The following is a 20476-nucleotide window of genomic DNA, read 5'->3' as shown; positions in this document are numbered from 1 at the left end:
TTTCTCTTTGGCACCAAACGTTGGAAAGAACAGCTTATATTTATTATTTTATAACTTCTTTCCCGTTCATTTAGATAGTCTCTGAGGAGAGTGTTATGTGGTCAAATAAATGTGAAAGAGTGCTTCAAGTAAGTGGAATGGATTACCATGCTGGGGGATGCTTTGTATCCTTTAAACTTTAATACTTTTTGTGACTATCCAGGTGGAGACAGGTTCTGAGAAACATAGCACACAGATTTTTTTCTCAAAATTGAGAAACTTTTTAATTTTAGAGGAGAGTGAAAAAGATGGCTTAAAGCTCAATGTTCAGAAAACTAAGATCATGGCATCTGGTCCCATCACTTCATGGCAAATAGATGGGGACACAATGGCTGACTTTATTTTTTTAGGCTCCAAAATCACTGCATTTGGTGATTGCAGTCATGAAATTATAAGACACTTACTCCTTGGAAGGAAAGTTATGCCCAACCTAGACAGCATATTAAAAAGCAGAGACATTATGTTGTCAACAAAGGTCCATCTAGTCAAGGCTATGGTTTTTCCGGTGGTCATGTATAGATGTGAGAGTTGGACTATAAAGAAAGCTGAGTGCCGAAGAATTGATGCTTTTGAACTGTGGTGTTGGAGAAGACTCTTGAGAGTCCCTTGGACTGCAAGGAGATCCAACCAGTCCATCCTAAAGGAGATCAGTCCTGGGTGTTCATTGGAAGGACTGATGCTGAAGCTGAAACTCCAGTACTTTGGCCACCTCATGTGAAGAGTTGACTCACTGATGCTGGGAGGGATTGGGGGCAGGAGGAGAAGGGGACGAGAGAGGATGAGATGGCTGGATGGCATCACCAACTCGATGGACATGAGTTTGAGTAAACTCCGGGAGTTGGTGATGGACAGGGAGGCCTGGCATGCTGCGGTTCATGGGGTCGAAAAGAGTCAGACACAACTGAGCGACTGAACTGAACTGAGGCTAATCTGTACTGTAGCTAATCTGACATGTAGCCGGTTCTCATAGTTTAACTAATCATTAAAATGTGCCCTGAGGGACTTTCCTCGTGGTCCAGTGGTGAAAAATCCGCCTGCCAATACAGGGGACACGGTTCGATCCCTGGTCCAGAAAGACCCCACATGCCTCGGGGCAATGAAGCCCACGCACCACAACTGCTGAGCCCGCACGCCGCAGCTGCTGAAGCCTGTGCTCTGCAAGAAGAGAAATCACCATGATGCGAAGCCCAAGCACCACAGCTAGAGAGAGTCCTGCAGCAGCAATGGAGGCCAAGTGCAGCCAAAAATAAAATAAATAAAGAAGCAATTTTAAAAACCTTTACCTGAAAAAAGAGAGGCCCTGAGAAACACAGACTGGAAAAGTCTGTTAAGAAATCCATCTTGCTCTACCCAAAGTGGGGGCTTCCCAGGTGGTGCTAGTGGTAAAGAATCTACCTGCCAATGCAGGAGATGTAAGAGATACAGATTTGATCCCTGGGTGGGGAAGATCCCCTGGGGAAGGAAATGGCAACCCACTCTAGTATTTTTGCTGGGAGAATCCCATGGACAGGCAAGTGGAGCCTGGCGGGCTACAGTCCACAGGGTCACAAAGAGTTGGATACGACCGAGGCGACTCAGCATGCACGCAAGCTCCCCAGGAACCTGATGCATATTCAGTAGTAATGTTCAGTAAACCTTTGTCAAATACATGAATGCATGTGTGATTCAGGGGGACTGCTTGGAGCAGAATCTTGGGTGACTGTTCCATAGCACACAGAATTCACACCCACTTACAAACACCCACCCTGCAATATCCCTCGACAGGGACGACTCCATCTGTTTGACATGCTCGATCAAACCAGCCTGTCTCCCTATGCTGAGGAAGACCCTGTATTGGTTTCAGGCTCTGCTGTCACGATCTTGAAAGAGTTAATCACTTTTTAAAATGGGGCTTCACATTTTCATTTTTACTGGTCCCTGCAAATCAGGTAGCTGATCTTGCCAGAGGTGTCTTCTGCCTCTCACCTTTGCAGTGCACAGAGCTGTCTGGCAGTCTCCTTAATGGCAGAACCTCTGCTGAGGCCCTCTCCTCAATTCCCCTTCATCAAAACCTCAGTTCTGAATGCCTTCCTGATGTGTGGACTTATACTCTCTTGCTGACATACCCTAAGCTGGAAAAGGCTAGGTCACCCTGTTTAATGTGTTAATAGCCAGGAAGATATAGGGGTTTCCCTGGTGCCTCAGACGGTAAAGAATCTGCCTGTAATGCAGGAGACACAGGTTCAATCCTCGGGTTGGGAAGATCCCTTGGAGAAGGGAATGGCTACTCACGTCAGTATTATTGTCTGGAGAATCCCATGGACAGAGGAGGCTGGCAGGCTATAGTCCATGGGGTCTCAGAGAGTTGAATAGGACTGAGTGACTAATACATACACATTTCTCACCTCTCAACTCTAGGCTCAAGAAACTTTAAAAGAATAGCTCTTTAAACAAAAAGATTGGCTCTCTAATGGTAGTGTTTTAGACATTTGCCACACAGAGATATTTTAGGCACCCTCTATAGATAGATATTTTGGAATGAGGCAACATCTCTATGTTCCTCAAATTATATTCTTAAGACAATTGCTGACAATATCACCCTATTCATGAAACAGCTGTCCTTCATGTTAACCATTGTTTTAAAAATTGTGGTGTCACTGCATTTTTCATTGACAAAGAATTTTCAAAGAGTTATGTTTTTGTCTAGCAATTTTGCAATAAACATATTCCAAAAACTTATTTACTTTTAATCAAGAGTCATACCTTGAGTTAGAAATCAGAAGTCCCAGATGCCAAAGAGGTCTACTTTGCCAGTTTTCTTAGCTAAATGTTATCAGACAAGATATTTGATATCTTGAATTCTTTGTTTACTTATTTTTTTTTTTTTAATTAAGCTAAAGAATATCTCTTTTCTGACTCTTGGGTTCATTTTTGGAGTTAAATAAGATGTGCTTTGAAGACCACGGTGGAATGGCCATGCTTAAATAAATCTCTGTAATTAATAGCACACTTGGGGATGTCTGAAGACACATCCAAAACTGAAGTTAAAGATGACCACAGAGACCAGGATTGCAGACAGTTTTGAAGATCTGATGAACAATAAGCCGCAGGAACAGAAGGGCAGACATTCAGATTTTCTAAAGCCAGTTTTTCATTTATTGGCGTAAGTTAAAACATGGTCAACAGCAGCAGTCACCTACAAATTGGGAATTTTGAAAATGAAACATGACAATAAATGGATGATAAAATGAAGCAAGACATAAGAAGTATTGGAAGAAGTTGGATGGGGTCAAAGAAAGGAGTGAGGTTTTCTGTTTTGCTTTTTATAACAACTAAGGAAGTGCAAACTGTACTCATTTCACATGCTAGCAAAGTAATGCTAAAAATTTTCACATGCTAACAAAGTAATGCTCAAAATTCTCCAAGCTAGGCTTCAACAGTATGTGAATCCGAGAACTTCCAGATGTTCAGGCTGGATTTAGAAAAGGCAGAGAACCAGAGAACAAATTGCCAACATCCACTGGGATATAGAAAAAGTAAGAGAATCCCAGAAAACATCTACTTCTGCTTCACTGACTTCTCTAAAGCCTTTGATTGTGTGGATCACAACAAACAGTAAAAAATTCTTCAAGAGATGGGAATATCTGACTACCTTACCTGCCTCCTGAGAAACCTGTATGCAGGTCAAGAAGCAACAGTTAGAACTGGACATGAAACAACAGACTGGTTCTAAATTGGGAAAGGAGTATGTCAAGGCTGTATCTTGTCACCCTGATTATTTAACTTATATGCAGAGTACATCATGTGAAATGCTGGGCTGGATGAAGTACAAGCTGGAATCAAGATTGCCGGGAGACATATCAATAACCTTAGAAATGCAGATAACACCACCCTTATGGCAGAAAGTGAAGAGGAACTAAAGAGCCTCTTTATGAAAGTGAAAGTGAAGTCGCTCAGTCATGTCAGACTCTTTGCAACTCCGGGGACTGTAGCCTACCAGAATCCTCTGTCCATGGGATTTCCCAGGCAAGAGTACTGGAGTGGGTTGCCATTTCCTTCTCCAGGGGATCCTCCCGACCCAGGGATTGAACCCAGGTCTCCTGCATTGAAGGCAGACGCTTTACTGTCTGAGCCACCAGGGAAGTCCTGATGAAAGTGAAAGGAGAGTGAAAAAGCTGGCTTAAAACTCAACATTCAAAAAAGTAAGATCGTGACATCTGGTCCCAACACTTCATGGTAAATAGATGGGAAAGCAATGGAAACAGTGACAGACTTCATTTTCTTGGGCTCCAAAATCACTGCAGATGGTGACTGCAGCCTTGAAATTAAAAGATGCTTGCTCCTTGGAAGAAAAGCTATGACCAACCTAGATAGCATATTAAAAAGCAGAGGCATTGCTTTGCCAACAAAGATCTGTCTAGTCAAAGCTATGGTTTTTCCAGTAGTCATGTATGGATGTGAGAGTTGGACAATAAAGAAGGCTGAGCACCAAAGAATTGGTGCTTTTGAACTGTGCTGTTGGAGGAAACTCTTGAGAGTCCCTTGAACTGTAAGGGGAACCAACCAGTCCATCCTAAAGGAGATCAGTCCTGAATATTCATTGGAAGGACTGATGCTGAGACTGAAGCTCCAATACTTTGGCTACCTGATGTGAAGAACTGACTCATTTGAAAAGACTCTGACGCCAGGAAAGATTGAAGGCAGTAGGAGAAGGGAATGACAGAGGATGAGATGGTTGGATGGCATCACTGACTCAACTGACATGAGTTTGAGTAAGCTCCAAGAGACGGTGAAGGACAGGGAAGCCTGGTGTGCTGCAGTCCATGGGGTTGCAAAGAGTCAGACACGACTGAGCAACTGAACAAAGGAAGTTCGCAACAGAAGGAAGAAACAAGAAAAAGACAATCTATGTTAATCCAAAGAATGTTCAAATTACCACACAATTGCACTCATCTCACATGCTAGCAAAGTAATGCTCAAAATTTTCCAAGCCAGGCTTCAATAGTACATGAACTGTGAACTTCCAGATGTTCAAACTGGATTTAGAAAAGGCAGAGGAACCAGAGATCAAATTGCCAACATCCACTGAATCATAGAAAAAGCAAGATAATTCCAGAAAAACATCTTCTTCTGCTTTATTGATTACTTCAAAGCTTTTGACTCTGTAGATCACAACAAACTGTGGAAAATTCAAGAGATGGGAATACCAGACCACCTTACCTGCCTCCTGAGAAATCTGTATGGAGGTCAAGAAGCAACATTTAGAACCAGACACGGAACAGCAGACTGGTTCCAAATTGGGAAAGGAGGTATATTGTCAAGGCTGTATATTGTCAGCCTGCTTATTTAACTTATATGCAGAGTACATCATGAGAAACGCTGGGCTGGAGGAAGCACAAGCTGGGATCAAGATTGCTGGGAGAAATATCAATAACCTCAGATATGCAGATGACACCACCCTTATGACAGAAAGTGAAGAGGAACTAAAGAGCCTCTTGATGAAAGGGAAACAGGAGAGTCAAAAGTTGGCTTAAAACTCAACATTAAAAAAAGTAAGATCATGGCATCTGGTCCCATCACTTCATGGCAAATAGATGGGATAGCAATGGAAACAGTGACAGATTTCATTTTCTTGGGCTCCAAAATCACTGCAGATGGTAACTGCAGCCATGAAATTAAAAGACACTTGCTCCTTGGAAGAAAAGCTTTGAAAAACCTAGATGGCATATTAAAAAGCAGAGACATTACTTTTCCTACAAAGGTCCATCTAGTCAAAGCTATGGCTTTTCCATTAGTCATGTATGGATATGAGAGTTGGACTATAAAAAAAGCTGAGTGCCAAAGAATTGATGCTTTTGTACTGTGGTGTTGGAGAAGACTTTGAGAGTCCCTTGGACTGCAAGGAGATCAAACCAGAACGAAATCAGTCCTGAATATTCATTGGAAGGACTGATACTGAAGCTCAAACTCCAATACTTTGGCCACCTGATGTGAAGAACTGACTCACTGGAAAAGTCCCTGATGCTGGGAAAGACTGAAGGCAGGAAGAGAAGGGAATGACAGAGGATGAGATGGTTGGAATGGCATTGCAGACTCAATGGACGGGAGTTTGAGCAAGCTCCGGGAGTTGGTGATGGACAGGGAAGCCTGGCGTTCATGGGGTCACGAAGAGTTGGACACGACTGAGTGACTGAACCAACTAATGTTAATCCTGTGAAGGAAGGAAGGCAAAGAAAAGACTTTCCAAGGAAAATTTCAAGGAGATGATCTGCTTCATAAACAATAGAAGCAGCTGCTTAGGATTTATGTAGAACGGATCTTGATGAATAAATCAGTTAGTATGATTTCGAGACATGTATTGGCAGTAATTCAAATCCAGGGGGTAAAGAACCTATAGAATTTAGATCAGCAGAGAAGTGGAATATTTTGAAACTCCTACCCAGAGCAAAATGACAAGTCTTGTGGGAAGACCTTGGTATTGATGGTGGGCCAAGGCTAAATTTTCTGCCTATTTGCTTTAGGAAGGAAGGAGTCGATGAAAGGAGGCATTGTGATATGGTTTTAAAAATGTATTTGTGATTTTCTTCAAAGTTTAGAGGACAATTTGGTAGACTTGACAGAATAAAGTGACTGGGAAGTAGAAACCAAGGTGAATGTCAGGCTACAGAAGCAGGTAGGGGAGGAGGGATATAGGGGTGGGTGAATAGACAAGATCTAAGAGGCACGAAAGCCTAAACAATGAACAAACCAAGCCCCTTTTTTTCAAGGTGTTGTTTCAAGTAGGGTCAGATCAAGCCTCGTACATCAACTTGGAGTCCATTTAGATCTGCATATTAGGTATTCATGGAGTTCCGGCATTAGCTAATAAGAAAGAGTGTGAACTGGATTCCCTAGGGATCTGTGGGTCCCATGAAGGAGCCTTGTTTACAGAAGCACAAAGCAGAAGAGATTGAGGTCACTGCAGGAGCAGCTCCAGGCTGAGTGGGTACTGTTCCTCCCTTTCTAATGCACGATCCCTCTTCTTGGTGAAGGTAGGTCCCAGAGTCTGAAGTGAAGCAAATGAATCCTATTCCAGTTGGGGTGGGTAGTAGTGGATAGACACAAGGCGGTTTCAGGAAACTGAGACAGTAAATATTAGAAGAAGGGACAGAGAATTGGAGCTGATCTTTTAACGCACAAAAACATTTTTTGGAAGCAGTTACATGTGGGGCTTCCCAGCTGGCACTAGTGGGAAAGAAGCTGCCTGCTAATGCAGGAGACATAAGAGACTCGGGTTCTATCTCTGTGCTGGGAAGATCTCCTGGTGGAGGGCATGGCAACTCAATCCAGTACTCTTGTTTGAATCCCATGGACAGAGGAGCCTGGTGGGCTACAGTCCATGGGGTCACAAAGAGTTGGACACGACTGAAGCAACTCAGCGCTCATGGAAAGGCAGAAGTGGGGGAGAGGGTAGAGAGAGGGTAAGAAACTTGACTAGGGAGCTTCCCTGGTGGCCTGCTGCTTAAGACGTCACCTTCCAATGCAGAGTGTGTGGGTTCAAGCCCTGGTCAGGGAGTTAAGATCCCACATGCCTCACAGCCAAAAAACCAGAACATAAATAACAGTATTGTAACAAATAACAATATTGTAACAAATTCAGTAAGAATTCAAAAAAGAAAGAAACCTAGACTAAGTGTTCTACTCAGTACATCACAGGTGTAATCTCATCTTACTGTTACCGCAACCCTCTGGGGTATATATTATTATTTCCATTTTACAGATGCATGCCCAGGTTCTTGCTATATCTATTGATAATAACTGTGGCTAACCTTGGTTACATGCTTATGTGGCAGCCACTTTACAGATTACCTCTTAATCCTTATAAGAACATAGGAATTAGATATTATTATTACTTCCATTTTCCAGATGAGAAAATCAAGGCAAGAAGAAGTCCTGTAACTTGCCCAAGGGCACACAGCCAGGCGATGGTGGGAGCCAGGATGCAAAACCAGGCAGTCTGTTTACAGAGTCCATAATTGTAATCACCATGGGTAACAGCCTCTAATAAGCCAGTCAGAGTTAAGAGAAAAATAGAGGGAAGATACACTTACAAAGATGGAGAAATGATTATTTAAAAGGAAAGAAAGAAGGATAGCAATGAGGAGGGAAAACATCATCCCGAAAGGGAATTTGAATGTTTAATTTTTAGAGATCAGAGAGGCTTTATTGATGATTTTAGTAATAATGAAGATGACAGTAACAAAGTAAACATTTATTGGAAGGCTTTCTATCTGCCTTTATATCTATTTTCTCATTGAATTTTCAGAATAATTCTTTTGTCTGTATTGAAATTGCAGGACCTAAGTACAGAGTAGCAGCTCAATAAATATTTATTGCGTGATTCTTAAAATGTGACTTTTGTGGTTTCACTTTTAGGAAACTCTAGGTCATAGGGCTAAATTCTAGGAGGCTCAGCTTCTGTGATGCTAGTGTTTTATTACCTCACAGCATTTATTTGTCTGAAATTATCCTGTTTATTTCTTTGCTGTTTATTATCTCTTCTCTCTCACTGTTAGCATGTAAACTCTAGGCGAGCAGAGTCTCACTCATGCTGTTTCAGTACTTGCAGCATCCAGAACAATGCCTTGCAGTTAGAAGGCGGTTGACACACACTTGCCGTGTGAATGAAGAGAACCCACAGCCGAGCTTTTGGGACAACTCTTCTTCCACAACAGTGCAGTGGACTGCAGAGCAGGCAGGTCCTCTGCTCACGTGATTGCAAGCATCTTCCTCTCTGTGCCCGTTTTCAATGAGCATCCTTACACGTTCTCTGTCACTCACCTGTCATTCACTCAACTGTTCATTTCCCCAGGTTTAGTTTTGGAGCAAGCAAGAAAAGAAACTGCTTGTTTGTTCTGTTTTCAGTGCATAAACAGAGATCATCACAAAGGTTATCAAACCATCTATCCCTGAAAATGACTCTTTCACCACACACCCGTTAGGACGACGACTACTACAAAAGAACAAGCAAACAAACAAACGCGTTGGAATCCCTGTATACTGTTGATGGGAATGTAAATGGTGCGGTTGCTATGGAAACCAACGTGGCATTCCTTGAAAAAGTATGACCATATGCTCTAGCCATCTCATTTCTGAGTATATACCCTAAAGAATCTCAAGTAGCTATTTGTACACCCATGTTCATAGCAGCATTATTCACAGCAGCCAAAAGGTGGTAGCAACTTAAGAGTCCATCAACAGATAGCTGGATAAACAAAATCTGGTATATACATACAGTGGAATATTATTCAGCCTTAAAAAGGAAATTATGACACATGCTATAATACGGATGAATCTTGGAGATACCATGCTAAGTGAAATAAGCCAGTAACAAACACACAAATACCATATGACTCCACTTGTATGAGGCCCCTAGAGTAGTCAAATTCAAAGAGTCAGAAGGTGAATGGTGGCTGTCAAGAAAATGGGTACAGAGCTTTGCAAGATGAAGAGTTTGGAGATTGGTTGCACAATAATATGAATATACCTAACACTTGGAACTGTACTATTAAAAATGGTTAAGATGGTAAATTTTGTCATGTGCATTTTTCACAATTGAAAAAGGATGAGTGGAGGAAAAGGATGACTTTTGGTAGTATGGCATATGCCTCATTCTAAAGGAGCAAGATCCTAAAGTGAAGGACTCAGTGAATTCAAATGAAAATGCAAAGTCCCTGTGAAGGAACAGAGGTGGAAGTCTTAGAAGAGCTGCCACTATAAACAACCTGCATCAGAGACAAGGAGGGTTAAGTGCAAATTCTTGGTTTTGGGTTCCTGAGGGTCAGGGTTGCAAATAACACTTTCTTTGATGACTTTTTAGTATAATGTACATTCTTAAGCATTTTACACACATCTTTATAGAGTCAGGCGTGTGATTAAATCAGGTTGTGATGATGCTGCTGCTCTGAAGTGTCTCTTGTTACATCCTGCCAACACTTACCTGTCCACACGCAGCTGGCAGACGATGCTCAGCGCGTCCACCACGCCTTCTTCTCTCAACTGCCGACAGCCAATGGATGTAGCAATAAAACACCCCGTCCTGCCAATCCCTGCACTGCAAAGGACAGACAGTGAATTAAAAGGTGCAGGGAAAATAGCAGAGATAAAATATATTCTTTTAACATTGAAAACAATCATTAGGATCAACAACAATAATTATGATAACAGCAGCTGCTCTGGTGTACTGAGTGTACAAACCCGGCCCTCTGCTCAGCGCTGCACCAGCATCCTTCCTTTTAGGTCTAAGAAGTAGGATGAATGGGATGGAGGGAGGTGGTGGGTGGAAAGAAGAGTGAAAAAGGTAGCAGCTGTTCTACAAAGAAGAATTAGGGCCTGAAATTCAGTAAGGTATAGGCAGTAGCAAGGAGGGGAAAGATCTACATACATCACAGAAGTGAGCATGGAGGAGTGGAGCTGAACAGTGAGAAAAGCAAAAAGTCAAAGGTGACTCGCCCAGAGGACTGGAAGAATGGCAGCGTCATTGAGATGCAGTGGGAGGTCTGGAATGAGGTCTGATTTGAGGAAGAGAGTGGGGGCTTTGGTCCTGCATATAAAAATGTGGCTGGGGCTTCCCTGGTGCCTCAGATGGTAATGAATCTGCCTGCAATGCAGGAGACCCAGGTTCGATCCCTGGGTCAGGAAGATCCCCTGGAGAAGAAAATGGCAACCCACACCAGTATTCTTGCCTGGCGAATTCTATAGAGGAGGCTGGTGAGGTCCATGGGGTCGCAAAGAGTTGGAAAAGGCTGAGCAACTAGCGCATACACATACTGATGTGAAAGATGTTAGTGAATAGCTGAAGATTCAGTTCAGTTTAGGAGAGAGGATGTGGCTAAAGGCACACATTTCCAAGTCTTTTTTTTTTTTTTTTTTTAAATCAAGGTAACAGCTGAACAGAAATATTACCTGTCATGGAAGGTTTACTCATGAATCTCTTTAGATGGCAAATTATCAACTTTACAAACTTTCTCTGTCTGTCTTTCTCTCTTTCAGCAATTTCAACCATCTTTATGTAAATTTCTCCCAAATCTACACTTAAGTTCCCCAAGTTCCTCCTAAACTCTAGATTAGCATTCCACCTCCTAGCTGGCACTTCTGCTGTTGCTATTTTACACTTGCTGCAGTTCAGTGTCTCTAAATTCAATGTATCTAAAACAGAATTAATTATCTTTTTCCTCAATGGCATTACCAAGCAGCCACAAGTTTTCCAGCCTAGAAATCTTGGAGCCATCTTCCACATCTCCCCCTCTCTCACTTCCCACATCCAGTCTGTTATCAATTCTTATGTTTTCCACCTCCACTGAGCTTTCGGGATCCGTGCTTTTCTTTCTATAAACTGTGCTCACGTTTTTGAAATCTTACTTCATGATTAACGATGATCTCATCATGGCTTCCAAGTCTCAAGACTCTTCCTGGGCTAATTCATGATATACACAGCTGCTAGGTTCATCTTTCTGAAATAGGAACCTGATCATATTACTTGATACTCAAAAACCATAGGGCCTTCCCAGGTGGCTCCATGGTAAAGAATCCACCTGCCAATGCAGGAGATGTGTGTTTGATTCCTGGGTTGGGGAGATGGCGTGGAGAAGGAAATGGCAACCCACTCGAGTGTTCTTGCCTGGGAAATCTCATTAGAGGACCCTGGTGGGCTACAGTCCATGGGGTCACAAAGAGTTGGATACAACTTAGCGAATGAACAATAGCAAGAGCAGCAGTCAAATAGCACTTATTTCTCGGACTTGGCACTTGTTTCCTGTTGAATATGAGTTGTAGAGGAATTCAGAGGAGGAATGCATCCCTTTTAGTGTAAGTGTCTATAGAGAGTTTGTGTCAATAAAGAGATAGTACTTGAACTGTACCTTGTGAATGGCACGCACATTGGTTATCACCAATGTGAGAGATTGTTCCATAGGTGAGACTGGCATAGGGAAAAATTTGCAGAACAGAAAATAAGATGTGTGACAATGAGTAGACTAGTTTGGCTAGAAAGAGAAAGTTACGTTAGAGGAATAGTGGGAAAGAAGCCTGGGAAGGTACAGTGGGGTCCATAAAGGATTATGGAAAGCTAAGAACTTTGGACTTCATCCTCTAAAAGAATGATACTTTTTTTTTTTTTTTTTGAGAATATGTTGAAAGCAATGAGTTTTCATTCCCCAGAAAATTCACTTAACTTAATGTACTCAAATCTGTTCAAGTCATTTTAAGTTCACTGGCCCCTGTAGCTAACCCACAAATCCAAGATTAAGGAATTTTGCTCTAGGCAATGGGAAGCCTGTGTGAAGCTTTGAGCAGAGACTCCATGTGATGAAAGAGGGTTTTAGGCACATCATCCAAGAGAAGTACACAGAATAGACTGTGGTGGGGGTGGAGCATGGGGAAGTGGGGTGTGTATGTGCAATTAGCTGACTTCTAAAATACATGGATGAGGTCATAAGGGCCTGAACTTGGGTGGTTGGGCAGGAAGTGATGATTATGGGAGAAGCTTTGAAGGGAAAGCCAATCTGGTGACTGATTAGATACTGAGGCTGGAATTGAGAAAAGGGCCAAAGATAACTGTCAACATTTGATGTTGAGTGGCTGGAAAAAAGACGGTCTCATTCTTAGAAATAGCAATCAGAAGGGGAGCTGGTTTTAGAGGGGAAATGGTTAGTTCATTTTAGATATCCTGACTGTTTTATGATTTTGGGTGGGGGACGGTTCCAGCTCTAGAGTATGGTCAGTTAGATATTTGTCTTCAGACCCAAGTTAAGTTTAGGATAAGGCCTAATGTTAGAAACTAGATAATGACACATTGGGCAAGTAGACATACAGTAAATTTTACTCTTAATTAAACCACAAAGGTTCAAAAGAAGGCTAAAATCATAATTTAAAGTAATATACTTTGTTTATTAAAAAATCACCAAAATCTATCTTATAAGACTTAAGGGGATCAATAAAGTAATGCAAATTGTTTTGAGAAAGTATGGAGAATAAATGACCAGTTATATAAATAACTTTAAAATTTGTACTTTGCTTTGGGCACACTAACAGGAAAACAGGGGGAAGAGGTATAAGTTAAAGGATAAGACCTTTAAACTGGACACGAGTCAAGGGAACCATTAAACATCAGCCTGGCCTCTTGTCAGCCCACCCTCCAGGACCCCATGTTCTGGTAACAGCACTTTGTTTTCCTCTTGGTGAATTACCACTTGCCATTCACCATTTCATAAATTTATTTCCATCTGTTTTTCATGAGGTAACTTTTAGAACAGTTGACTGGCTTTCACCAAATTTGGCATAATAATAAAAAATGTTATCAAGACACAATCCTAGTAAAGTTCAGGGACATCTCAAAACAAGAAAAAAGCTGTTGATAATTAAAAGATCATATGAGAATTAAAAAATCAGTCTCCTCATGAGAATGATGAGACTAAATGAATCCACCTACATTTCAAGGTAGAGGACTGAATGAATAAGAGCCCCTGTTCCCTGAGTGATCCATTAGGGAAATTTTCTCCACTGTATGACTGCTAAAAATACGCTAGTAAAGGCACTTCATTTCTGACAAGTATCATTGTGGTCAAGAATCAAGGGGGAGGCTCATTAGTTTCAATATCTGTTCAATTTACCAGCAAAGTCAGAACCAGGGAGTCAAACCCAGCTTCCACCTGCTGCATGACTTTACAAAGAATAGACGGTTGCTGAGGCAGAAAGGACAGCTCGCCCCTTACCTGCAGTGGACCACCACAGGCCCTCGGCCCGCGGAGGCCAGCCTGTCTTCTTCCACGTCCAGCATGAGCTGCAGAAGGGGCTGGGCACTGTCTGGAGTCTTGTGATCGGGCCATGAGGTGTACCAGTAATGTTTCACACGCTGGGTGTGACTTCCTTGCTGAAAATAGAAACAGCCACCAAGCGCTTCGTTTACTTGTGGAACTAAGAGTCATCCAAACCACAATACTAAACGCTTTCTATCACTGCCATCTTGCCTGCTCCTCACTTCCAGGGGGTAATAAAATCTAGGAGACTTTTGAAGAATATTCTTTCAACCTGAGAAAAATGTACTGTAAATATGCTGATGTCAAAATCTGACATCTTGCTTCAATTAAATGAGAAATATATATATATATATATGATATATATTTAATATAGAAAACATACATATGTTTGTAATTTATGATCATGAACATAATGGTAGATGAATAAATGGCCAAGAAAGAATTGGGATATAGTGCGTTTCCTGTTCTTTGAATGCTCCTGACAGGTTATTATGAACATATTGACAGTATAAGAATGCTTAATTTTATACTCAGTCACTCTCATGACACTACACTCACCCTAAATACCAGTGTTTAACAGCAGTGAGGAATCCCTGTAGGAAAGGAGTCACAAAGGAGGGTCCATGCGGTCATCTCAAAACCAAGCTGGGGCCCGGCATAGACTAGACACTAGAGAATACATGTTGAAGAACAGGTTTCTCCAAGTGCCTTCTTATCATGAATTTCCCACCAAAACCCATCAGTGCAGCTCTGTCTCTCTTTTTCTTTGTGATGATTCTGTCCCAGCAGTGGGGTTCTAGATAGAACTGGAATCTTTGGGATGATTGCTCTCTAGAAGCAAAAACAATACCAACAATACCATGGCAACATCCCTCAGCATTTGCTGTCCAAAATTTAAATAAGATAAATTTTCTATGACATAATCTGGTCTGGGAAAGTCCCTATAAATGACTGTAACTCCAAGTTTTGGAAGATCTCAACAACACTTCAGGCTTTTCTTGCCTCCCACAACCACCCACGAGTACAGATTTTCCCTTTCACAGTTTTCAGGCCTTACTTAAATCTGCTGAGACAAAGTGACATTAAAAAAAGAAATCATGGTAACATCTCCAGCACAAGCCTTTAGTCCTTTAGTTAAGGGTGTTCAAAAGGTTAAATCAGAGGTGTTATATGTATGCAAATTAAAAGACCATAGTACCCTATTTAGTGGATTTCTTTAATGTCTACTTAAATTAATTATTCCAGAGTGATAGTAGCTGACAACAAAATACATAAGGGAGTGATTATAATTTCCCCTTGATCTTGACATTATTTAACTTGTTTAAATTGAATCTTCAGTTCTGAGGACAAAAAAGTTCAAAATAAAAATGCAGTCCTCTAACACCTTCCACTTTGTAGACCGCTACAGCTACATATTCTTACCTTTAAGACAAGGTTTCGAACAGTATAGTTATCGCATTCATTTACACTGATAACCAGAACCTCAACTTTTCCATATATTCCTCTCTTTTCTGGCCAATAAAGCACACATTTCTGGAGGAGGGGAAAGAAAAACACAGCATATATTAACGGTTTTCATTGGCCTTGAAGCATTTTTCACTCAAGCATCTTAAAAGTTTCTATTTAGTTAAATAAAATAAATCAAGTATCAATTTTAAACATTCTGTAAATGAGCTAAAACCACCGAACTATACATTTTAGATGGGTAAACTTTATAGTATACATATATACGCATGTGGTGCTCAGTTGTGTTCAACTCTTTGCAGCCCTATGGACTGTAACCCACCAGGCTCCTCTGTCCATGGGATTTTCCAGGCAAGAATACTGAAGTGGGTTGCCATTTCCTCCTCCAGGGGATATTCCCGACCCAGGGATAGAACCCACATTTCTTCTGTCTCCTTCATTGGCAGGAAGGTTTGTTTGTTTGTTTTGTTTGTTTGTTCACCACTAGTGCCACCTGGGAAGCCCATAGTATGTATAGTATAAATTATACGTCAATCAAGATTTTTTTTTTAAACCAACACTATTGCTGTTAATCCCATACAAAAAATAATTGAGGCAAAATTTCTCAAATCCCCACAGAGAAATTAAGGGCTAATTCAGAACTGAATTAAGAATTAGGAAACTAAGATCCAAATATTAGAGTTTATCATGCAATGAATAAGGTGGAAAAAAAATGTTCTCCCACTATGATTGAGGCAAGTCACATTTGCTTGGGGCTTCCCTGATGGCTCAGATGGTAAAGAATCTGCCTGCGGTACAGAAGACAAGGGTTCAATCCCTGGATTGAGAAGATCCCCTGAAGAAGGGAATGGCTACCCACTCCAGTATTCTTACCCGGAGAATTCCATGGACAGAGGAGCCTGGCGGGCTACATACAGTCCATGGGGTCGCAACGAGTGAGACACAGCTGAGTGACTAACACTTTCACATTTTCCCACATTTCCTGCTTCATCAAACTAATGTCTCTAGCAAGAGTATCTGTAATGTGTTACATGTCACAGAATGCAGTCTCCCCTGTATGTAAAGTAGACATAATGGCCATTAATATATCTGTGGTGTTGTATTTTCCAGGACCAATTTTCTTTTCACCTGTGGGATCCATTGAAATAAATGTGTAGCAAAATTATTTTTAAAATTTTTATCAAGGATCCTCTTTGAAGGGTTTAATAGCAGTAGTAACAATTATATTGTAAGTAAGAAAACATAATATGATGGATAAGGTGCAAGCTTTGGAGTCAAAGAGCCTGGGACCAAATTTTGGTGCTACCATTTATCTATGAGTCCATAAACAGGAAACATAAGCTCTCTCTGGCCTCAGTTTCCTCAAGATTTAATACATGGAAAGCACTTAGGACAAAGCCAGGCATACAGTAAGCATTCAAAACTTGATATTATTATTATTGTTATTGTATTTTGCAACTACTGGATTATGGGATGGGTTTTTGATCTACATTGATTCGATCATTACTTAAATATGCATTAGATCATGCGTCAAATATATTATTTTTATGACATCATCACATTATTTAAAAAACTACAAAACGAGTTTCTAACATACATATAAACTCATATTATTTATTCTTTTGCCTTTTAAACAACCACAAAAGAACTATTACTTTTTTACCACATATTTTAATGTCTAAGAATAAAAGTGTGAAAGTTAATGCTTTATCTTCAGTGCCCAGGGAAGTAATTTAATTTTAGAAATATTGTTTAAATAGAATTCATCATTTTCTTTCAAACACACATGGATATTGATAAAGAAATTCTTTCACTTATTGCCTTCAGTTAGTGACCTTTCAGTCCTCAGGACACTTGTTTCTTTACATCTATATCAAAGACATATGACCACACTTAAAAATAGTTAAGTTCTTATAGATTTAAAAGAGCAACAGAAAAAAAATTACAGAATTACAGAACGAAAGGAAAAGACATGTAACATATCAGAAACACACCTCTGGGGCTCTATCATGCTAAGTACCAAATGCTCTATGTGACAGAGCCACAAGGAAGTCACTTCATTTAGTGGAATCACTGTTTTTCATCCACTACATAAAAATACATTTGCCTCCTCTACATTCTGGTCCTTTTCCAAACAAAGTAAATCATTTTCACCTCTATTTCCATGCCATTCCATCCCCAAGACTATCAAGCAATAAGGCTATCAGGCTTAGTCTGGCTAATACAACATTAACATTTTAAAACAGAGAAACCTTTAGCAGAGGGAATTATACTCAACATCTTGTAATACCCTCTAATGGAAAATAATCTAAAAAAGAATCATACATATATCTGTATAACTGAATCACCTTATGGTACACCTGAAACTTACACAGCACTGTAAATCAACTATATTTTAATAAATTAAAAAAAAATAGCAATCTTTAAAAGATAAAGCAATGTCTTTCCCTCCTCCTTTACGAATTGCCAAATGTCTGAAATTTCCCCGATTTGTTAAAGATAATCATACTAACCAAATTGCATGGTTGCTTTCAATGGAGCATCAATTATTTCGCTGCAAGACCCGGGCTATTGTGTGACTTAAAACCCATGCCTCCTGGATGAATCCAAGAAGAGTGACAAAGAATCTTGCAAAAGGTATTGAACAAAGAAGGAGGCATTCAGTGGCCCAGCAGTCAGGCATATGTGCCCCATTGTCCAGGACCGGGCCTGAGTAGCAGGCCCCTCAGTGAGAAGGTGGCTCTTGAAACTGGTAAGAAAAACTGCCAGGCAGGAGCTCTCAGCTTGCACCCTGACTCTTAACAATACAGTCCAGGCTTGTGCACCTACTTGATAAATGGAAGCACTGCTTGCTTCTCTCCTGAGCTTGCCGGGGCCCTCCTGAATGTTTTTCTTGACTCTTTACCAAAAATGCAATTGGCAGCCGGCTCCCAGTAGACAATGTAATGTGACTTGTTCATTCAAACAACCCTTAATTAGCATCCCATCTCCTTTCTGAGATACAATAGCTTATTTTTATACACTGAATACATTTTCCTCCTCTTTAAGGAGGATGTAGAAAAAGAGACCAGATAAGTGTGGGTGCTTTTGAATATGAGGTGAGCGAGAGCTGCAAATGTGGTTGTTTCTAAGGGCATCAGTTCACATTTGAATTATTTTTGTGAGCAGCTTTTTCAGGTTTTTTCATTTTGGTGTTAACAATGATATGAAAAAGGAAAATGCAAGGAAGGAAAATGCTCTCTTAAAGATAATATTGTGAAATCACACTAATTGTGGGTAATTCAAAATAGCACGCTATGTAGCAGAATATAACCCCAAATCATCACTATTCTGTTAGCTGGGCCGATTCTTTCAGCAAAATTATCTATTAATTCCAAGAATTCATAATTTGGAGGACAAAGAGGTTTCCAGAAGGTTATGTGTCTCTTGTAAAAACAAGTAATTAGTGAACCTTGACTGTAAAGATCATGGACATCAACCAATTTTTAATCATCAGTGGTTTACAGCAAAAATAGAATGCAGTGCAAAGCAATGCAAACCCATGTTTTTATAATCTATTTTTTTTTCTTTGATCATCCCTCTCACTCTCACCACATTAGGTTTATTTGTGTATAAAGAAGAAGCAAGTCTAGCTAGCATATTAGTTGCCTGAAAAGAAAATCTATTTTTCAGTCACTTTCTTTTTAAATTCTATGCATTTAAAATCAAAGAGATTTTTGCTTTATGAGCTGAAGATGTATCATCACATAGGAAATGGCTGTAAATAAACAAAGAGATACTTAGTTGCAGTTGGGTTATATTTGCATAAAAGAGAATGGATCAGATTGTCTAAAATAATTATGGTTTTAGTTACTCTAATTCCTAGTATTCCACCGAATATTACTAACATAGATGCAGCAATTTAATATTAAAAGCATCTTCACCAAAATATGTCATTGAATCCCTTCCATGATCATTTATGTTAAGTAGAACAGAGACTAGATATTGTTATTGTTATTATTATTTTTTTTATAATGTTACAGCTAAGAATACTGAAGCTCAGGTGTTTTGGTAGGGAACATCCTCTTAGAGCCAAGACCCTTTGAGCAAATATCACTTTATAAACTCAAGCTTTTGTGTTTGGATTTCTGCTCCAATAACAAACTCTTTCTATACCATTAACCAATACTCTTCCTTCCCTCTGTAAAATATGCTGATAATGGAACACTGAATGCCCTCCATCCACTCTCTTACTAAGTCCAGTACTTCTGTCACTGTCTGCTGAGCTGTATGTTAGTAAGTGGTATTTGTATCCAAACCTCTTAAGGACAGCTGCATTCATTTAATGAAACTTTACATAAATTCATGAAACATGAGGGTAAGAAGAAAAAAAGAATTTTTCCATGAAATAATTGTGTGAGTTAATTAGGTTTTCACGCGGGGCGGGGAATTGAATTAGTAAAGAAAACAGCATGCAAATCAGGTACAAATGAGACTTATGAAAGGGCAAAGTTTGGAAATATAGACAGAATTCTGCATTCGTATGGTTTTATAAACTTTTCTATGTTCTCTCATTTTAAAGAAACTGAAATGGGACATTTTAATGATATATAAAGGGCAGGAATTACACAAACTACATCACCTGGAGCCAATATTAAAAATAATAAAAGACTGTCCCATAATAAAATAATGAACAAATCTGAATAGGAACAACTGTACCTGTTTTAGGACAAAATAAAAGAGCTTTTTGCTGTGTTTGCGTCTCCACTCTGACGTTTTTGGATTATATGTGTCAAATAAGAGGGCTTCTAACTATAGCTAGAAATAAAGCAAGTTACAGCAATTGAATGGAGAACAGCTGAATTAAAAATTAGGGTGCCAAATTATATCTGGAATGTAAGCATGTTTGAAAGAACAGTGAGTAATTTTTCTTAGGGACTGTCAGCCTCAGAATTCCTGGCCACTCTTAATTGCTTGTGCAGCATAACTGTCCAGCCCCCGGTCATTCAGGAAATGAGCTGAGGCTGCTGGGCAGTGCTGGGCAGTGCTGGGTCAGGCTGCTTCTCTAGAAACCAAATATCTAATTCTGATCCTCCAGAACAGCTGAATACCAGTCAATGGGTCTCCACTCTCCTTCAACATGACCCTCCCTGACCTTGTTGACAGACACTCTGACTATGGGACTTTGCTCATTTATTTGCATGCTTGGTACAAAGAGT

The 20476-nt window shown here is 40.2% G+C and overlaps 1 protein-coding gene across 5 annotated transcripts in view; it reads right to left on the bottom strand.

Annotated features, from left to right (window-relative positions):
* The window catches only part of PTPRR (protein tyrosine phosphatase receptor type R), a 268355-nt gene that overhangs the window by 12991 nt on the left and 234888 nt on the right, over positions 1-20476 (bottom strand). For all 5 annotated transcript variants that reach the window (XM_061129965.1, XM_061129956.1, XM_061129968.1 and 2 more), the window contains 3 exons: positions 15237-15347; positions 13770-13927; positions 9998-10111 (listed from right to left, as the gene is read on the bottom strand). In XM_061129965.1, the coding sequence (XP_060985948.1) occupies positions 9998-10111; positions 13770-13927; positions 15237-15347 (383 nt within the window). The remainder of the gene's footprint in view (positions 1-9997; positions 10112-13769; positions 13928-15236; positions 15348-20476) is intronic.

Source organism: Dama dama, chromosome 3 (assembly GCF_033118175.1).
Source record: "Dama dama isolate Ldn47 chromosome 3, ASM3311817v1, whole genome shotgun sequence".
Classification (NCBI taxonomy): Eukaryota; Metazoa; Chordata; class Mammalia; order Artiodactyla; family Cervidae; genus Dama; species Dama dama.
The sequence above is the reverse complement of the archived record's forward strand: the minus strand, read 5'-3'. Positions and strand labels throughout refer to the sequence as shown.